Genomic DNA, 15,520 nt, shown 5'->3' with positions numbered 1-15,520 from the left:
TTTTGGGTGGGGTTTGTTCAGACTCATGGGAGATACAGCTGTCAGTGGCTACTAGCAACAGTGGCTGTGTTCTAACTCTGTTATTGGAGTTGGTATGCTGAGTGGACTAAAATGGTTTTGAGAATTCTTTTTAAAAAACGATAACGGTAAATATTCCCTTTTAGGAATTACGAATTTGATAAAATTGATGCAGGAACAGGAGTTAAGGAGGAATAAAAGTTGTTACACATGTTGTGGCTATCAAAAGACACTGGTGTGCTGTGAATTTGCCTTTTCTTTTGATGGTATTTGCAAATTTATTTAATAAATCAATGCATATTTTTTAAAACAACAGTATACTAAAAAGGGTGTGGGGGAGAATTGACCAGATTGGAACTTTGACTTCCTACTGATTCATAAAATTTATTTACACCACTTATTTTATTTTTTAAAACCTCTCAAAGCATCTTACAAAAAAAGGCTTGAATGACAAAACTATCCGTAAAAAACAGTTTAAAGCAGCTATTTGAAACGCTTTAAAATCTGCTGTTGCCTTATTGTTGTTTTAATTATTTTTTTAAATAAACAGATTAAAGCAGATGTTTTTAAATTCCAGGGGCTGGATAGATACGAGTTGTAGGAAGCTACTGCTGTAGCTGTTTAAATAGCGCTTAAAGCCCTAAAACGACTTAGGTCCCAAATATGAAATGCCACCTCCTTTCCTCAGGCCTTCTTGGATGTTAAACTCATCAGAGTGGTTCCTTTTGGTAGATCTGTTGCCTTCAGAAATTTGGGAGGTAGCAGGCAGAAAGCAGGCCTCTGTGGCATCGTTTGGCATATTCTTTGTATGCATCATACGGCGGAAGGTACCCCTCTTCTTCCTCTGACCTTGGGCACCTGAGATAGATACATCTTAAGACCCACCCTATTCTCTTGATCACAACCTGCTTTAACATTTTAAAACATGTGTTCCAAATGGTTGTCACCTGTCTGAGAAATCCATGGTGGGAGGAGAGGCAGGTAAGAAATCTCAATTATTGTTATGAAAAATATATCTCCAGAAATAATGTCGGAATGCTCTGCGCCATGGCTTGCTCTCTCCCCACCCCTCATTCCAGCGTGTTAAATATAGTGGACTTCAGCTCTTCAAGTAGCCATTTCCTGCAGCAGTAAATTAAGAAAACAAACACACTCATGCAGAACCATTTCAGCTATGGTGGCAGTGGTGCCCTTCATTGTAATCCTAACCTGGCTTCTCAGGGAAGGTGTGAAGCCTCTGTTTCTTTACTTATGCAAATCCACCTGAGTAAAATGTTAAAGGAGCCCATGTAAACAGGAATAGCCTGGCTAAAATAAGCCTGGCTTCTGCTGCTTATTTTTATTTGCATTTGGAGCTCACCCAGTTATGGATGGCCCGGAGGGCGCAGTAGTAACAGATTAACAAGCACAAATATATATTTACAGTTCTATTAACATCTAGATTAAAAACGTAAATATCAAAAACCCCAGCCTTCTGTCAGCTGAACCTTTCTCCATATAGAAAAACCTTGCAGTCTTCCAAAAGGTGTAGATGTATCTATGCTTTCGGAGAAATAAGTAGGAAATTTGGGGGCTGCACTTCCATATAGAAATTTCCCTGCCCCTGGAAAGGCTGAGAGGGTTCTTGTTTCTGGGACTAGGCTTCTCTCTGCCAAACTTCTTCTTCTTGTTTTTTAACGGAGCATTTAAGAAAATGATACCCAAGTTATCCCCAGTGTTCAAAATTCCCTGGGCGCCGGGCACGTTTTGCTACTGGCGCGGTTCCGATTGCGACTGGAGATTTCTGGGCACCAGGTTGACGACTTTGTAGGGATGTATGTTCCACAGCGTGTGGGAAGCTGCTGTGACTATCCGAGTGTCCATCTACATGTGCCCTTGCAGTTTGAACATGAAAGTGTGGTTGGAATTAGAGATAAGGCGCAGGGACAGAAAGGATCTCTTTGTACAGCTCCGAGCTTGAAGCATGCACAGACAATGAATGGCAATTCTATATGGAGTTTGCCCAGGTGGCTAAATTAAAAAGTTGATCCCTGCTACAGGCATTGCCAATTCCCAAGTCCTCCACCCCCTTTGCGGCTTTCCAACCGGTGAGCAGGTTTGCAAATGTACGGATTGCAACACAGATGATTTCCTATTAGATATTGAGCTGCATAAGCCAGACTCGCCCACCATCCCTCCCTCCCAAAAAAGCCCCCCTCTCCCGAAAACCATGGCAATCCAGGGTGGCTTCACTCGTTCAACCACCCTGCCGGAGGTAGTAGCAGACAGATGGTTCTCAACAATGGGAAAATCCAGTTGGTTTCCCTTAGGAAAATGCTTGAGAACAATAATGCTTAAGGGGATAAAGGCAGATTAATTAATAGAAGCATTGTTGGTGCCTGTGTTCGGTTGCTCCTATTTGCGCTCTAATTATGCGATAGATGTGCTCTTTTATGGAGAGGTCTAGCACACAGTGTGGATAAAGCGCCCCTTCCATCGTAACAGTATCTATCAAAAGAAAGGAATTAGGCTTAAGTCTTGCTTCCATTTTTAGACCAATAGTAAGCTGAACGTGTAATCTGCAGAGCAACCCTATGCATATCTGTTCATAATATAAACTCCCTCATTGCCATAGTAGTGTTTGTTTTACTTTGGCATAATCTGCCCTTTAATTTGGTGTGAGTACTGTCTTCAATATCCAGTGTGTATTGTAGGACAGTGTTCTCAGTAGCCTGATTTATACTGGCATTAAACCATGGTTTAGTGTTGCAAGAGCAAGCCAAAGTGAACCCCAGACTTGAACTCTCCCTCCTCTCCTTCTGGCACAGACATGAGGACAAGATAGAAAAATTCTGCTTCTGTTTCGGATGAACCACAGTTTGACGTCCAACCCTAAACCGATTAAGTTTAAGTACAGTTAGTTGAAACAAAGGCAACTTCCTAAACTATAGTTTGGCTTGTTTCAACAAACCATACTTAAGATTAATCACAGGTTGTCAGGTTCAGGTGGCATGGCAGGCTGTAGTTAATCTAAAAAGGAACCAAAAGTTTCCAACCTCCTCTTCATGGCTACATTGGAGGGGGAAGTGTGCCAGTCTGAAGCTAACTTGGAGGTATCCTCACAATCCAAGCCAACACACTGTGTTGGGTAAAAGTGTACCTTCCCCCCCCCTTCCTCGGAGGGAGTTGTGAAGAAAAACAGGTTTGCATGTTTCCATTGTGGCTGATTTGAACTAGAGAAAAACCAGATGTGAAGGATGTCAGTTTGCTAATGCTCTTAACAGCATCCTCACACTTCCACTCTGGAATCCCCAGAGTAGTTTTGCAATTGTGTTTTAATTCTGGGGGAAGTACTGGTGGAATACAATGAAGCATGGACGTATGTAAACATACATGTGCTACATATATATACAGTCATACCTTGTGTTGCATTCCACTCTTCTTACAGACTTTCAGCTTACAAAACGTGGCAAACCCGGAAGTTCGCTGCCCAAGCATGCACAGAAGCGATCTGCGCGCTTCACACATGTGCAGAAATGCTTGATCGTACCTGCACATGTGTGGAAGAGGTGCTCTAGTTGCAGACTTTTTGGGGTGCAGACGGCACCCCGAAACGGATTAAGTCTGCAACTAGAGGTACCTCTCTCTCTCTCTCTCTCTCTGTCTCTGTGTGTGTGTGTGTTTGCGTATGTGTGTGTGTATTAATAATAATAATAATAATAATAATAATAATAATAATAATAATTAATTTATTTATTGGTACCCTGCCCATCTGGCTGGGTTTTCCCAGCCACTCTGGGTGGCTTGCAACGAAGATTAAAAATACATTAAAATGTCACACGTTAAAAACTTCCCTGAACAGGGCTGCCTTCAGATGTCTTCTAAATGTCAGGTAGTTGTTTTTCTCTTTGACATCTGATGGGAGGGCGTTCCACAGGGCGGGCGCCACTACCGAGAAGGCCCTCTGCCTGGTTCCCTGTAGCTTTACTGCTTGCAGTGAGGGAACCTCTAGAAGGCTCTTGGTGCTGGACCTCAGTGTCCGGGCAGAACGATGGGGGTGAAGATGCTCCTTCAGGTATATTGGGCCGAGGTCGAGGCCATATATATATATCCACTACCTGATGCTGAAATACAAGTTGCAAAGCTGGGCATACACAGTTGATTGATTTATAAAATGATTTCTAGATGCTGCTATTGTGGTGGAGTACCTAAGCGCAATGCACCACATGAGTAAAACAATATTACATTAAAAACCAAATTAAAATATACAGGGGGAAAGTCGCAAAATTCACCCAGTAAACTGAGAGTAAATGCAATGCACAATCTACAGCTGTCTGGATAAGCAGAAACTTTTTATATTACCGGTGGATCCGCCATGCTCAGGGTGCCTGCCAGATCTCTGTGGGAGGACTTTATAAGTCAACCGCAGAACCTTAAACTTGGCTCAGTAGCAAATTGGCAACCGGGGAAGCTCCTTCAGGAGGGGCGATAGGGTGGACCAGTAAGCAGCACGCTGCACCAGTTGCGACTCCCAAACAGCCTAGGTGAAGCCCAACACACAGTGCATCACAGCAGTCTTATCTTGACACTGTGGACATGTGATATCGATCCAGGAATGGCCATCATTGATGTACCAGCCACAGTTGGTAAAAGATGCTTCTAGGTGCTGCAGCTACCTGGACCATGATGTCTTCAAGAGCATCCCCAAGCAACTCACCTATTATTTGGGCGATGGACTGGCTCTTAAAATCAGCGCAGCCAGAGAGAAGGCAGGTGGTTTGTGCTATGAACACTACAGCTGTATGCGCTTTCTCATCTAGCGGGGATGAGACTGTTAAAGGATGTGCCAGCTTGCCTTAACTATGACCAAGAGGCAGGTTTCTTCTTCCCCCCTCCTCTTTTTTATCCCCGAGGAGAACATAATGCTCCAGTTGTCTTGGATACACGGCGGTGTATGTGGCATTGTAATCAAATATAGGCCGTCTGTAGTTGCATTTTGGGATTTAAATCTGACCTCTGATCTCAACAGCAGCTCTGGTGAGATGGGCAGCGTAATGTAGCACATGTGTGGAAGTTGCTGAGAACAAAGGGAAAGGGAGAGAAGGAACAAAGGTAACTCTTTTTTGCTCCTCGCCTCTTGGATTTTCCTTGAACATATGCTTTAAATGGATGAGTGTTTCAGAGGCCTGATGGCGGAGCCAAACGAATCTCTCTCTCCTATTTGTTGGTCTGCCTCGATTGGAGCGTTTAGACGTTGGAATGAAATTCGGCGCGTTGCGTTCAGGTGGGGAGTCTGCGTTTGAGTTTGGGAGCCGTTCCTACAGGCTACACCCATTGTCAAATTGGAAGCGGAAATTATGTATTTGGTTGGGATGGGCAAATCTGGCCATTTTGGTTTCTTCCAGTCTCCCCCCCCCCCCCGAATCTTAACTTCAGTTCTTCACATTTCCCCATCTGTTTGCATTAAAAAATATTTTTATCAGCATTATAATACAGATTTCTTCTGATACACGTGTGTATGCAACTTTGCCTAATATACAAATTTTGTGGAGCAATTTCCCCTAAATGTCAGGTGTTGCTTTCACTAATATGTGCCTTTTATTGGACACTTTACTCCCGCGCATGCATTTTTGTACACATTACTTCTCCAGAGAACTGCCTTGCAAAATTCAAAGAATTGTGAGTTTTGAAGGATGGATGTGCTTCAGTTTTTCTTGTGTTGTTTCAGAAGCAAGAATAGGCACATTTATCTTTAAATGAGAACTGAAACATATTTCTCTCCTCACCCCTAGCACACAGGTGTTGAAATGAGATCTGTGTCAAATGTCAGCCTGAGATTCTGTGTTCCAGGTTCGGACACCAGCTGCATCTCCACACCTGGTTAAGAGGTTGTGACGTTTGGGGAAGAAAATAAAGATTCAGAATGCCTTGCTGTGAAATACCAGAAGGCCTTTGGATGATGATTGTGATTTAGTAGCGTAAGAATGTTGTGATACTAAAGCCTTTTTTAAAAAAAATAGTGCGATTCTGTTTGCCCAACTACTATACTTTAAAGGAAATTTAGAGAAGTTCATGGAAAGAAAAGTCTGTTTCGAAAGTGTTGTATTCCACTGAGTTATACTTTTGAGTCGACTCATTGAAAAGAATGGAGCAAACTCGATCATATTCATGAATTGAGTGGGTCTACTCTTGAGTAAGTCTGTTGGTAAGGAAAGATTGTCTCACATACCGAACAGTGTTTTTTTTTTTTTATAAGATTTTTATTGGTTTTACAAAGTTTTTTTAAAAAACAAACACACACATAGAAAGACATACAAACACGTATAGTTTCATAACAATTTTTTCATAAACCTCTCTTCTCGGACTTCCCCATACCTCCCCTTTCTGCATCCCAATGTCCATAGTTTTTTAACAACTTCTAAATATTTCTTTCCAACCTCTGTCATCTTAATCTTTTCTTTAATCTAATCTTATATCACTGTAACCCTTTCTTTCTGCAAATCTCGACATTCTAGCATTCATCAAGTTTATAGTGGTCCTTAAGGTAAATTTTAAATTTCTTCCATTCCTCTTCTGCCGTCTCTTTTCCCTGATCACGGATTCTGCCAGTCATCTCGGCCAATGTCATATAGTCCATCACTTTCATCTGCCATTCTTCCAGAGTGGGTAGCTCTTGTGTCTTCCAATACTTTGCGATAAGTATTCTTGCTGCTGTTGTAGCATACATAAAAAAAGTTCTATCTTTCTTTGACACCAATTGGCCGACAATGCCCAAGAGAAAGGCCTCTGGTTTCTTAGAGAAAGTACATTTAAGTACCTTTTTCATTTCATTATATATCATTTCCCAGAAAGCCTTAATCCTCGGGCATGTCCACCAAAGGTGATAGAAAGTACCTTCAGTTTCTTTACATTTCCAACACTTATTATCGGGCAAATGGTAAATTTTTGCAAGCTTGACTGGGGTCATGTACCACCTGTAAATCATTTTCATAATATTTTCCTTTAAGGCATTACATGCCGTAAATTTAATACCTGTGTTCCACAACCATTCCCAGTCAGCCAACATGATGTCATGACCAATATCCTGTGCCCACTTAATCATAGCTGATTTAACTGTTTCATCTTGTGTATTCCATTTCAGCAGCAAATTATACATTCTTGACAAGTTCTTAGTATTGGGTTCTAACAATTCAGTTTCTAATTTTGATTTCTCCACCTGGAAGCCAATTTTCTTGTCTATACCGAACAGTGTTAGACAGTTGCCAGGCGTGTTTTGCACGGGTCCAGTTGCAACCATGTGGAGATCTCTGGGTGCAAAATGCCCCTTAGAGAAGGATCTGAAACATTTTCCCTGGAAGCTTGAATTTGTTTTATTCTGGATTGTTCTGTTTGACGTTTTAATGTGTTGAGATTTGTTCTATAAAATATAAAGCGGCATAGAAATGAAATGAATAATAATACTAACAACAAACTTCATTGTGGGGGGAAAAGGCGCCTAGACATTCCACTGTGGCGACCGTAACCTAGGTTTAACGTGCCATTTGGCGATTAGATTAGATCTCTTGTGTTTCTGACACTGATACCCAATCCATCACTGTGCTCTGCAGGTGAGGGTTTCCTGCAGATACCACCTAACATGAACATAGGGAGAGCCTGCAGGATCCGGCCAATGGCCCATCTAGTCCATCATCCCGTTCTCACAGTGGCCAGCAAGATACCTGTGGAAAACGCATAAGCAGGATTTGAGCGCGAGAGCTCTCTCTGCTCCTGTGATTTTGAGCCACTGGTACTCAGAAGCAGGGGACAAGGGGGATGCGCATGTCCAGTTATGACACGGAGGTTGAATGCTATTCAGCAGCGTAAAAGAGTCCTGTCTGTTTTTACGCAGCCGCCTTCTCTCTTCTGCCCAGGAGGCAAAACAGGTTTTATGGGATGTCAGATCATAATGACAAGTCTAGGAATAACCCTCCTCCGCCTCTTGATTCCCTGCCTCCACCTACACTCTCGTGCAGGTACACACCCTAAAGAGCATTGCAACATAATGCACTCTGGTATTAAATGCCAAAGGTTTAAGTTCTGGCGTAATGAGGCCACAGTCCAGCCGTTGAGAGGCCGATTGGAACGTGCAGTGCTGAACAAGCAGGAAAAGCCAGAACACAACTCTATTTAGGAATGCTGCGAGTTCTCTTGCTTCAGTTACCCCCTCTTTATCCAACACACTTGCTGGCTGATTTGACTCCTATACAGAAAAGGATGTGTGAAGGTCCTGTACTCAGAGCCGTCTTGTACAGTGGGGATTTTTTCCCCCCCACTAGGGAGAAATTCCACAGTGAGATTTTATCCATAAAATAAATTTGCAGCTCAGTACAGTGGTACCTCGGGTTACAGACGCTTCAGGTTACAGACGATTCAAGTTACAGACTCCGCTAACCCAGAAATAGTACCTCAGGTTAAGAACTTTGCTTCAGGATGAGAACAGAAATTGTGTGGCGGCGGCGTGGAGCAGCGGGAGGCCCCATTAGCTAAAGTGGTACCTCAGGTTAAGAACGGACCTCCAGAACGAATTAAGCTTTTAACCTGAGGTACCACTGTAAACGGGTTTGATATCTGTCCACCTGGGCAGTTCCAAACACCTGACTTCATGTGACTTCCCCTCACAAGCATGTGCAAATATATGATAAATCTCTTGGAGTGTGCTAAAAATTAGTACGTTAACAGTTTTTCTTTTCATAATAATAATAGCAGCAACTATTATTATTAATTTATTATTTAAACCCTGCCCATCTGGCTGTGTTTCCCCCGCCACTCTCTCTATATAAGGAAAGGACTTGATCGACTTCTCTCAACCTGATATCTCAGAGGGGTCATGATGGTTGGGGCTGACAAGAGTTTTAGTCCGACAACATCTGGAGGGCACTGGCTTGGGGAAGGCAGGGCTAGGTAGGCACGTCACCTTGCCCATTCTAAATTAGCTTCATATGATCCTATGGTTTAGTTTGGGAATGTGGCACAGAAGCTCACATCCTTTCCCAAGTGCTCTAGCCACAGTTTGCCATGTTGTCCTACCAGGAAAGCTATTGTCAGTACCAACTCACGTCATGGTTTGAGGCACGTTTGCAAACCATAGTATGGAGGTTAGTGCCAACTAAGTTAGCCAGTCTCCAAACTAGGGTTCATCAAGCCTCTTCAGACCATGGTCTAGCGTTTAATGGCCTTGCATATCTGCCTCCCCCCACCGCTGCCCATATCTGCAGTATGTGTTTCTGAAGTATGTGTGAAATACAAGATTCTATGCAAGTCCGTAACAATATATGGGGGTGATGATGTTGTGCCATGTGTTATTTCTGGATGTTTGGGACAATGGGTTGTGCCCAAAGTGTCCCTTTTATGAATGGAAGGGCTCCTCCTGCTCATGGAGGAACTGAGTTCTAATGCAAGCTCCTGTTCGAGAAAGTAGGGGGATGCTATTTCCACCCATTCATCCTGCAGCCCTCCCCCCCTTGCATAACTACCTATGCTTTTCGGGCAGTTCTCTCAATACTATGGAGAAGCGATTGCGAGTTGCACAGCCTCCATTCTGCATGGCAAAGAGTTGTGGGTTATGTGTGGTTTTGGGAAAGTTGCGTGTACCCTCAGCTCGGTTCCCCGTCTTTTAAAAAAAGCAAAATAAAAGCAAACATCAATGTACCTCTCAGGTTTTCAGTTTTGTTTTGTGGATGCCCACGATATAAGGCATGTAAAGGCATTGCGTGCTCTGTTTGCGTATCAGCTGCCTGTTAGCCAGGTCTGAAGAAATCGCTTTGCCATTGCTATAGAAACCTTGCCTTGATTAGATGTCATAACTCTGTTTGATTCACACTGATATGGCTATGGGTTCCCACTGTGAAATGAAGACAGGTTTCTTTTTATATATGCACAGAGAATATAAATTCTGCTGCTTTATAGCTTACCAAATGCTTAAGTGGTTTTTGATGCAGAATTTAATTAAAGTAGTTGCAGGAAATAGTAAAAAAAAAAAGTATCTTTTTTTTCTGTGTGTCTGTGTGTTTGGACCATAATCTGCAAGTTTAACACATTGGTGGTAAACCTTTTTATGAAATATTTTAATTTAGAGAGAGCTTGTATATTGGGGAGCTTATATCTGTCCAGGGAGCAGCAATCTGTCCTCCTGCCTGCAGAATAATTCGGTGTAGGCAAGCCAAGTCATCCTTGATGGGTCTGAACAATATTGAAGGTTCAGCTTTATTTGGGCCTTGCTAGTTGACATTTTTAATGCAGTAATTGCCTGGTTGTTACTTTGTGGTTGCTAGCGATCCAACCATCTTTCTTGGAGGCGTCTTCCGACTTCAGGACATGAAGAATACTGGAAGTGGAGAGAATTTCTCTTGCAACAGAGAAACTTCATTTTCATGGCAGCGTGTGTGCAAATGTTACCCATTCCCAAATCCTCAGCATTGGTGGATGCTGCACATAATTGTGGTTCCACAAGCACCATTGGTGACTGATGACCTCCCACCTCAAACTACAAAGCTTCTTGGCCTGTTGAGTTTTAAATTTGTGTGTGTGTGTTGATGTTTTCAATTGTTAATCATATTTTTATCTGTTTTAATACTTAAGTGGTTAATTTGAAGCAGAAGTCGTTATAGTGGATTATTCACCTGCAAGCACAAAACGGCTCTGGATATTTGTGTGTCTGTGACATCATGGATGCTGACGGCATGGATGCTATCCAGTCAGTGCCTTCCACAGCTAGGTGAACGCTTCTTCCTCCTCCATTTCATTTCCAACCCTACTGCAGATTTTCAGGAGTTTTTCTTTCCCAGAGCTTGAATACATAGCAAAGAAAGCGAGAGCTCTTGGAATTTTGCCCTCCTGTTTCTTTTATTAAAATAAAGCGCAACCCATGATGTCCATCTTTACCTGCCAGTGCTGTAGTAGTGAGTGTGTTGCCACTGAGCCCCCCAAAATTGCATTTCCTTCAGAAATGGCAAGCCAGCCAATACCACACTTTCTGTATATTCTTGCCTTCCAATGAGCTCAAAAGAGCTCACATTGAGCGTTTGCCATGAAAATGCCCCCCCCCGTGGGAAATGGCGTCTCTGATTCAGCCACACCGCCAAAGGGGGATGGTTAAGAGCAACCCACGGTTTTAATACTGTTTATGAGAGCAACAGTTTACGACGCAACGTATCAAATATTAATACGAGGGACAGAAAGGATGGCAAAGGACTTGTTCCTCTTAATGGCGCCTGCAGGCAAATGAATACACAGTTGCCAATAAGTGAGCCGAGTGGTGGGTGGGTGGAAAGGAGCTGAGCAAAGATGGCCCAAGCAGTATTGCCTTCTATGCACCCACCGCGATAATAAAAAATACTAAATTTCAGGTTGGCAGTTTATTACGCACTTTAATTCTCCAAAAAACATGGGGCCGTCCACTCAGGAAAAGGGCCTTAGCTCAGTTCTCTCTGCACACAGGCGGTTCTGGGTTCAAGACTCCTCCCTGAAACCTTGGTGTCAGGGCTGGAATCAGGTGTAGGTCAGCAACAAAGAATGCATCACTCCAGGCCAGTGGAGTTATTTCTTTGTTTAAGGGAACAACCCACAGCTCTGGCCTAGTGGTCTCAGCAACTCTTTCCAGGAGGTCTTGTCCCGATTAAGCAGTTGCGAGGACTGAAGGTCCCCGCCTTCCCGGTAGCCACTAGGCCTCCACCTCTCCAGGGCCTTTCCCACGCAGTCTCAGGCCGTGTCTGCACACAGTCATCCTCTGCTCTGCCTGCTTAATTTCTCTCCATGTTATGGGAAACCATGGGGAGGAGAGCTGCTCAAAGAAGGAGGCTCCCTGGATTCTTCAGCAGCCGGTCTCCACTCTGCCTATTGGCCAGCCTCCTCTCCAGCCTCCGAGTCGGAGTCTGAACTGCTCTCTGCCACGGCCTCTTCCTGCTCACTAAAGCCTGTTGCCTCTTCAGCTTCTGACACCACCTCCTCCCAGCCTGCTCTCTCTTCTCCCTCTGACCATTCATGGTCATCCAATCCCCTGGCTCTCCTTCCCATGGAAGTTCCCTGACTGGTGCCTTCATCCAGCCAGTCCATGGCACTTGGGAGACCTGTTGCCAACTAGGGTTAAGAAACCCGACTCAGCCTGAGGACTGCATTCCCTTCTGGGCATCCTTCTGGGGACCTCATAGCAGTGGTCAGGCGAATTAGACGCAAAAATGCAGAGGATGGGATGTAATTTCCTGCCTTGTACAGTGGGCTAGTTTCTATGCACCCTATCAGATCCTTCTCTGTCCTCCAAGCAAGAGGCCTCATAAGAGATCAAGGACATGTTCCAGCCCAGGTAGAAAGGAGGCTACAAAACAGGGTTAGTGTGACCATGGGAGAATCCTGAGGGCCAGATGGAGAGGCCAAGAGGGCCGCAATCCACCCCTGGGCCCGAGGTTCTCTCTCAGACCCCTGGTGCTGCTGTAAATAATACGCAGCTAGGCAGACCAATAGTTTCGTTCATCCATAAGACAGTTTTCTACTTCAAACCATGATGGCTATACTCTGTCTCCACTGTATGTTTCTGAATACCAGTTGCTGGAAACCACAGGAGAGCAGAGATAACGCCAAGGTTGCAGGTTCGATCCTCGTATGGGGACAGGGGCATTGCGGGTGGTTGGACTATATGATCCTCGGGGTCGCCTCCAATTCTCTGATTCTATTCATTCCTGTGCTTGGATCCTGCGTTCAGAATGTGGACCAGGTGGGCCCCTGGCCTGATCCAACAGACTCTCCTTACGCTTCTATAAAAGCTTTCCCCCCCTGTTTCTAGGCCAACAAGATTAAATGGGTCCAGTAACTGGAATGACTCCGGACAAGAAAGCTGAAACGCCGGGGGCAGAGAAATCCGCGGGGCTGCGGCACATCCAAAGAATGGGGAGCTTGCCGGAGGCGGTGGACGCGGCTCGGCCGAAGGCCACGGCTGTGGATAGCGAACTGGCCGACGACGAGCTCACAAACTTGAACTGGCTTCACGAAAGCACGAACCTCCTAACAAACTTCAGCCTCGGAAGTGAGGGTCTTCCGGTGGTTAGCCCCCTGTACGACATCGAGGGCGACAGTGTGCCATCCTACCCTTCTTCCTGCTACTCCAACCCTGAGAAGAAATCTGCCACATCGAAGCCCCCCTATTCCTTTAGTCTCCTCATCTATATGGCGATAGAGCATTCGCCCAATAAGAGCTTGCCGGTGAAAGAAATCTACAGCTGGATCCTGGAGCGCTTCCCGTATTTTGCCACGGCCCCCACTGGCTGGAAGAACTCGGTCCGGCATAATCTTTCCTTGAACAAGTGTTTCCGGAAGGTGGAGAGAAGCCACGGCAAGGTGAGAAACGGGCGCTTATTGCTCTTCCTTTTGTTCTTTTTTTAAAAAACAAAAAACTAAAACCGTAACCAGTTTGCTTTGCTTGTTGGTTTAAGGGAAAAGATGGTGGAACTTCCTTTGATTCAGATGTTTTGTTGGAACACACAAACACAAACCATGTCTTTGCTGCCCTACAATGTTGAGAGGGGGTAGCCCTGTTCAGTTCCCTGCAGTCAAACCAACAAAGAGTATTTGGACGCTGTCCAAAAAGACTGACACTTTCCTTCCAGGGGAGTGCAGCCCCATCCTGACCAGGCCTTCTTCCCACCTCCTGGGCTGGAGAACTTAGAGCATGTAACACCTCTGTCTTTTCAGAATACGGTTTCGGTTTGTTGGTCCACATCTGGCCCACCCATCACTTCCTCTGGGCACCCATCTAGCACCCTGGCCACTTAGGACTAGGCTGATGTCAGCAGGTTCCAGGAATCCTTGCTTGGGAGCCTGGATGAGAGCTAGGAGGCTGAGAGGCCTTGGGTAGGGAGATGCTTCAGAATCTCAGTATTTATTAGCAGTGGAACAATAGTTTTATGTGGTCTGTTTTTGCAACTTTTTTTTTTTTTTTTAGTTTGCCATGGTAAAATTGAAAACAAATTGGTAGAATAGAAATGAAATTGGGCTTCCACCTAACTTTGCCCGCCTCCCCAGAGCTTGTAGCTGCAGTATTGGGAGCAAAGCTCAGGCTCGTCTTGCTCCCCAGAAGCAGATGGAGTCTTTATACCACAGTCTTCCTCAGTATGGGGCCCTCTCGATGTCTCTGGGCTACAACTCCCATCATTTCTTATCATTGGTTGTGCTGGCTGGGGGCTGGTCGGAGCTGGAGCACGATAGCATCAAGCAGGAGAAGAGTGTTGTCGTAGATAGGGCATGAGGAGGAGCTTTTCCTGCTAGGTGTCCTTGTTTCAAGGAAGGATCGTGCAGTTCAGGGGAAGAAAAAGAAACTCCACTTTGGAAGAGTTTGTTGGCCTACAGAGACCCTCATAGGTATGTCCATGAATGGCCAAGAGCATTGTGCAAGGAAGATAACTTACACGCAGCCAGTGTTCGAAGCTCCCATTGTTCTAGGCACATTTTGCGACATGGAATTTCATTAGCGCGAACCGTTTCTGAGCTCTGCGCCTAAGATTTCAGATTAAAACTGCAGAGTGGAAGGAAAGGAGGACCTTTTTCTTCCTCTAGCTACTCTCTGAAGACTGGAGAAGAGACCCTCTTAAGAATATTAGCGGGGTGGGCAGGGGAAGGACTAGACCCTGTGAAAAATGAACATAATTTTTTAGATGCAGTTCATTCATTTTCAGCTTTGTATTCTTGTTATTAAAGAAAGTGTGCCTAAACATTCCATTGTTGCGCCCATGACTAGGATGAAGGTGCCATTTATCTCCTAGCTTTCATATCTGGTGGCCCTGATCTGGTGGAACGCTCTGTCACAAGAGACTAGGGACCTGCAGGACTTGACATCTTTCCACAGGGCCTGCAAGACAGAGCTGTTCCACCAGGCCTTTGGCCAGGGCTCAGCCTGACCCCCTCTTTTGGCAATCTTCACAGAATTCTAGCCCAATGGTTGCCATGAATTTGATTTTGAATTGATTTTAAAATGAATTGATTTCAGAATGTTGTGTTAGATTTATTGTTGTTAGCCACTCTGAGCCCGGCTTTGGCTGGGGAGGGCGGGATATAAATAAAATTATTATTATTATTATTAGTATTAGTAGTAGTAGTATCTCAGTGTCTAACACTGCCTGCGGCAGGTAGCAGGATACAAGGGACTGTCTCCAGTAAATTGAGATCATTGGAACGGGTGCCGTCAATGTCTGCGTCTGTGTATTGGTAACCAAGGGAGTGGACAGGCACCCTCTTACTCCCTTGCTGAACACTGATAACTCAGTAATAATTACACGCGAGCGTAAGACGTGCCGCAGAAGTTAATATCGGTGCCCTGCTTGCCCACTCTTGTTTCTTTCCTTGCTTTGGTACCTGCCCAGGTGACTCAGGCTTTTGCCAGCTCTTTTGGGTGTACCTTTCAGAGCCTGAGCGCCCTGGGGAAGGATGTGGTTGTTTCAGAACAGCTGGAAATTGCATGTTGCGTCAGCCCCGCTTCCTAAAGTGGAAGAGATTAGTTATT

General features: G+C 44.7%; 1 protein-coding gene and 1 long non-coding RNA gene across 3 annotated transcripts in view; one reads left to right on the top strand and one right to left on the bottom strand.

Annotated features, from left to right (window-relative positions):
* LOC309529703 overlaps window positions 1-15,520 on the bottom strand; it is a 151,744-nt gene that overhangs the window by 20,677 nt on the left and 115,547 nt on the right. The gene's annotated exons all lie outside the window — the stretch shown is intronic.
* The window catches only part of FOXN2 (forkhead box N2), a 47,905-nt gene that overhangs the window by 9,360 nt on the left and 23,025 nt on the right, over window positions 1-15,520 (top strand). The window contains exon 2 of the mRNA XM_082217777.1: window positions 12,812-13,362. Coding sequence (XP_082073903.1) covers window positions 12,826-13,362 — 537 coding nt within the window. The 5' untranslated portion in view covers window positions 12,812-12,825. The remainder of the gene's footprint in view (window positions 1-12,811; window positions 13,363-15,520) is intronic.

This window comes from Podarcis vaucheri, assembly GCF_965113315.1.
Source record: "Podarcis vaucheri genome assembly, chromosome: 3".
In the NCBI taxonomy this organism is placed as follows: domain Eukaryota; kingdom Metazoa; phylum Chordata; class Lepidosauria; order Squamata; family Lacertidae; genus Podarcis; species Podarcis vaucheri.
The sequence above is the reverse complement of the archived record's forward strand: the minus strand, read 5'-3'. Positions and strand labels throughout refer to the sequence as shown.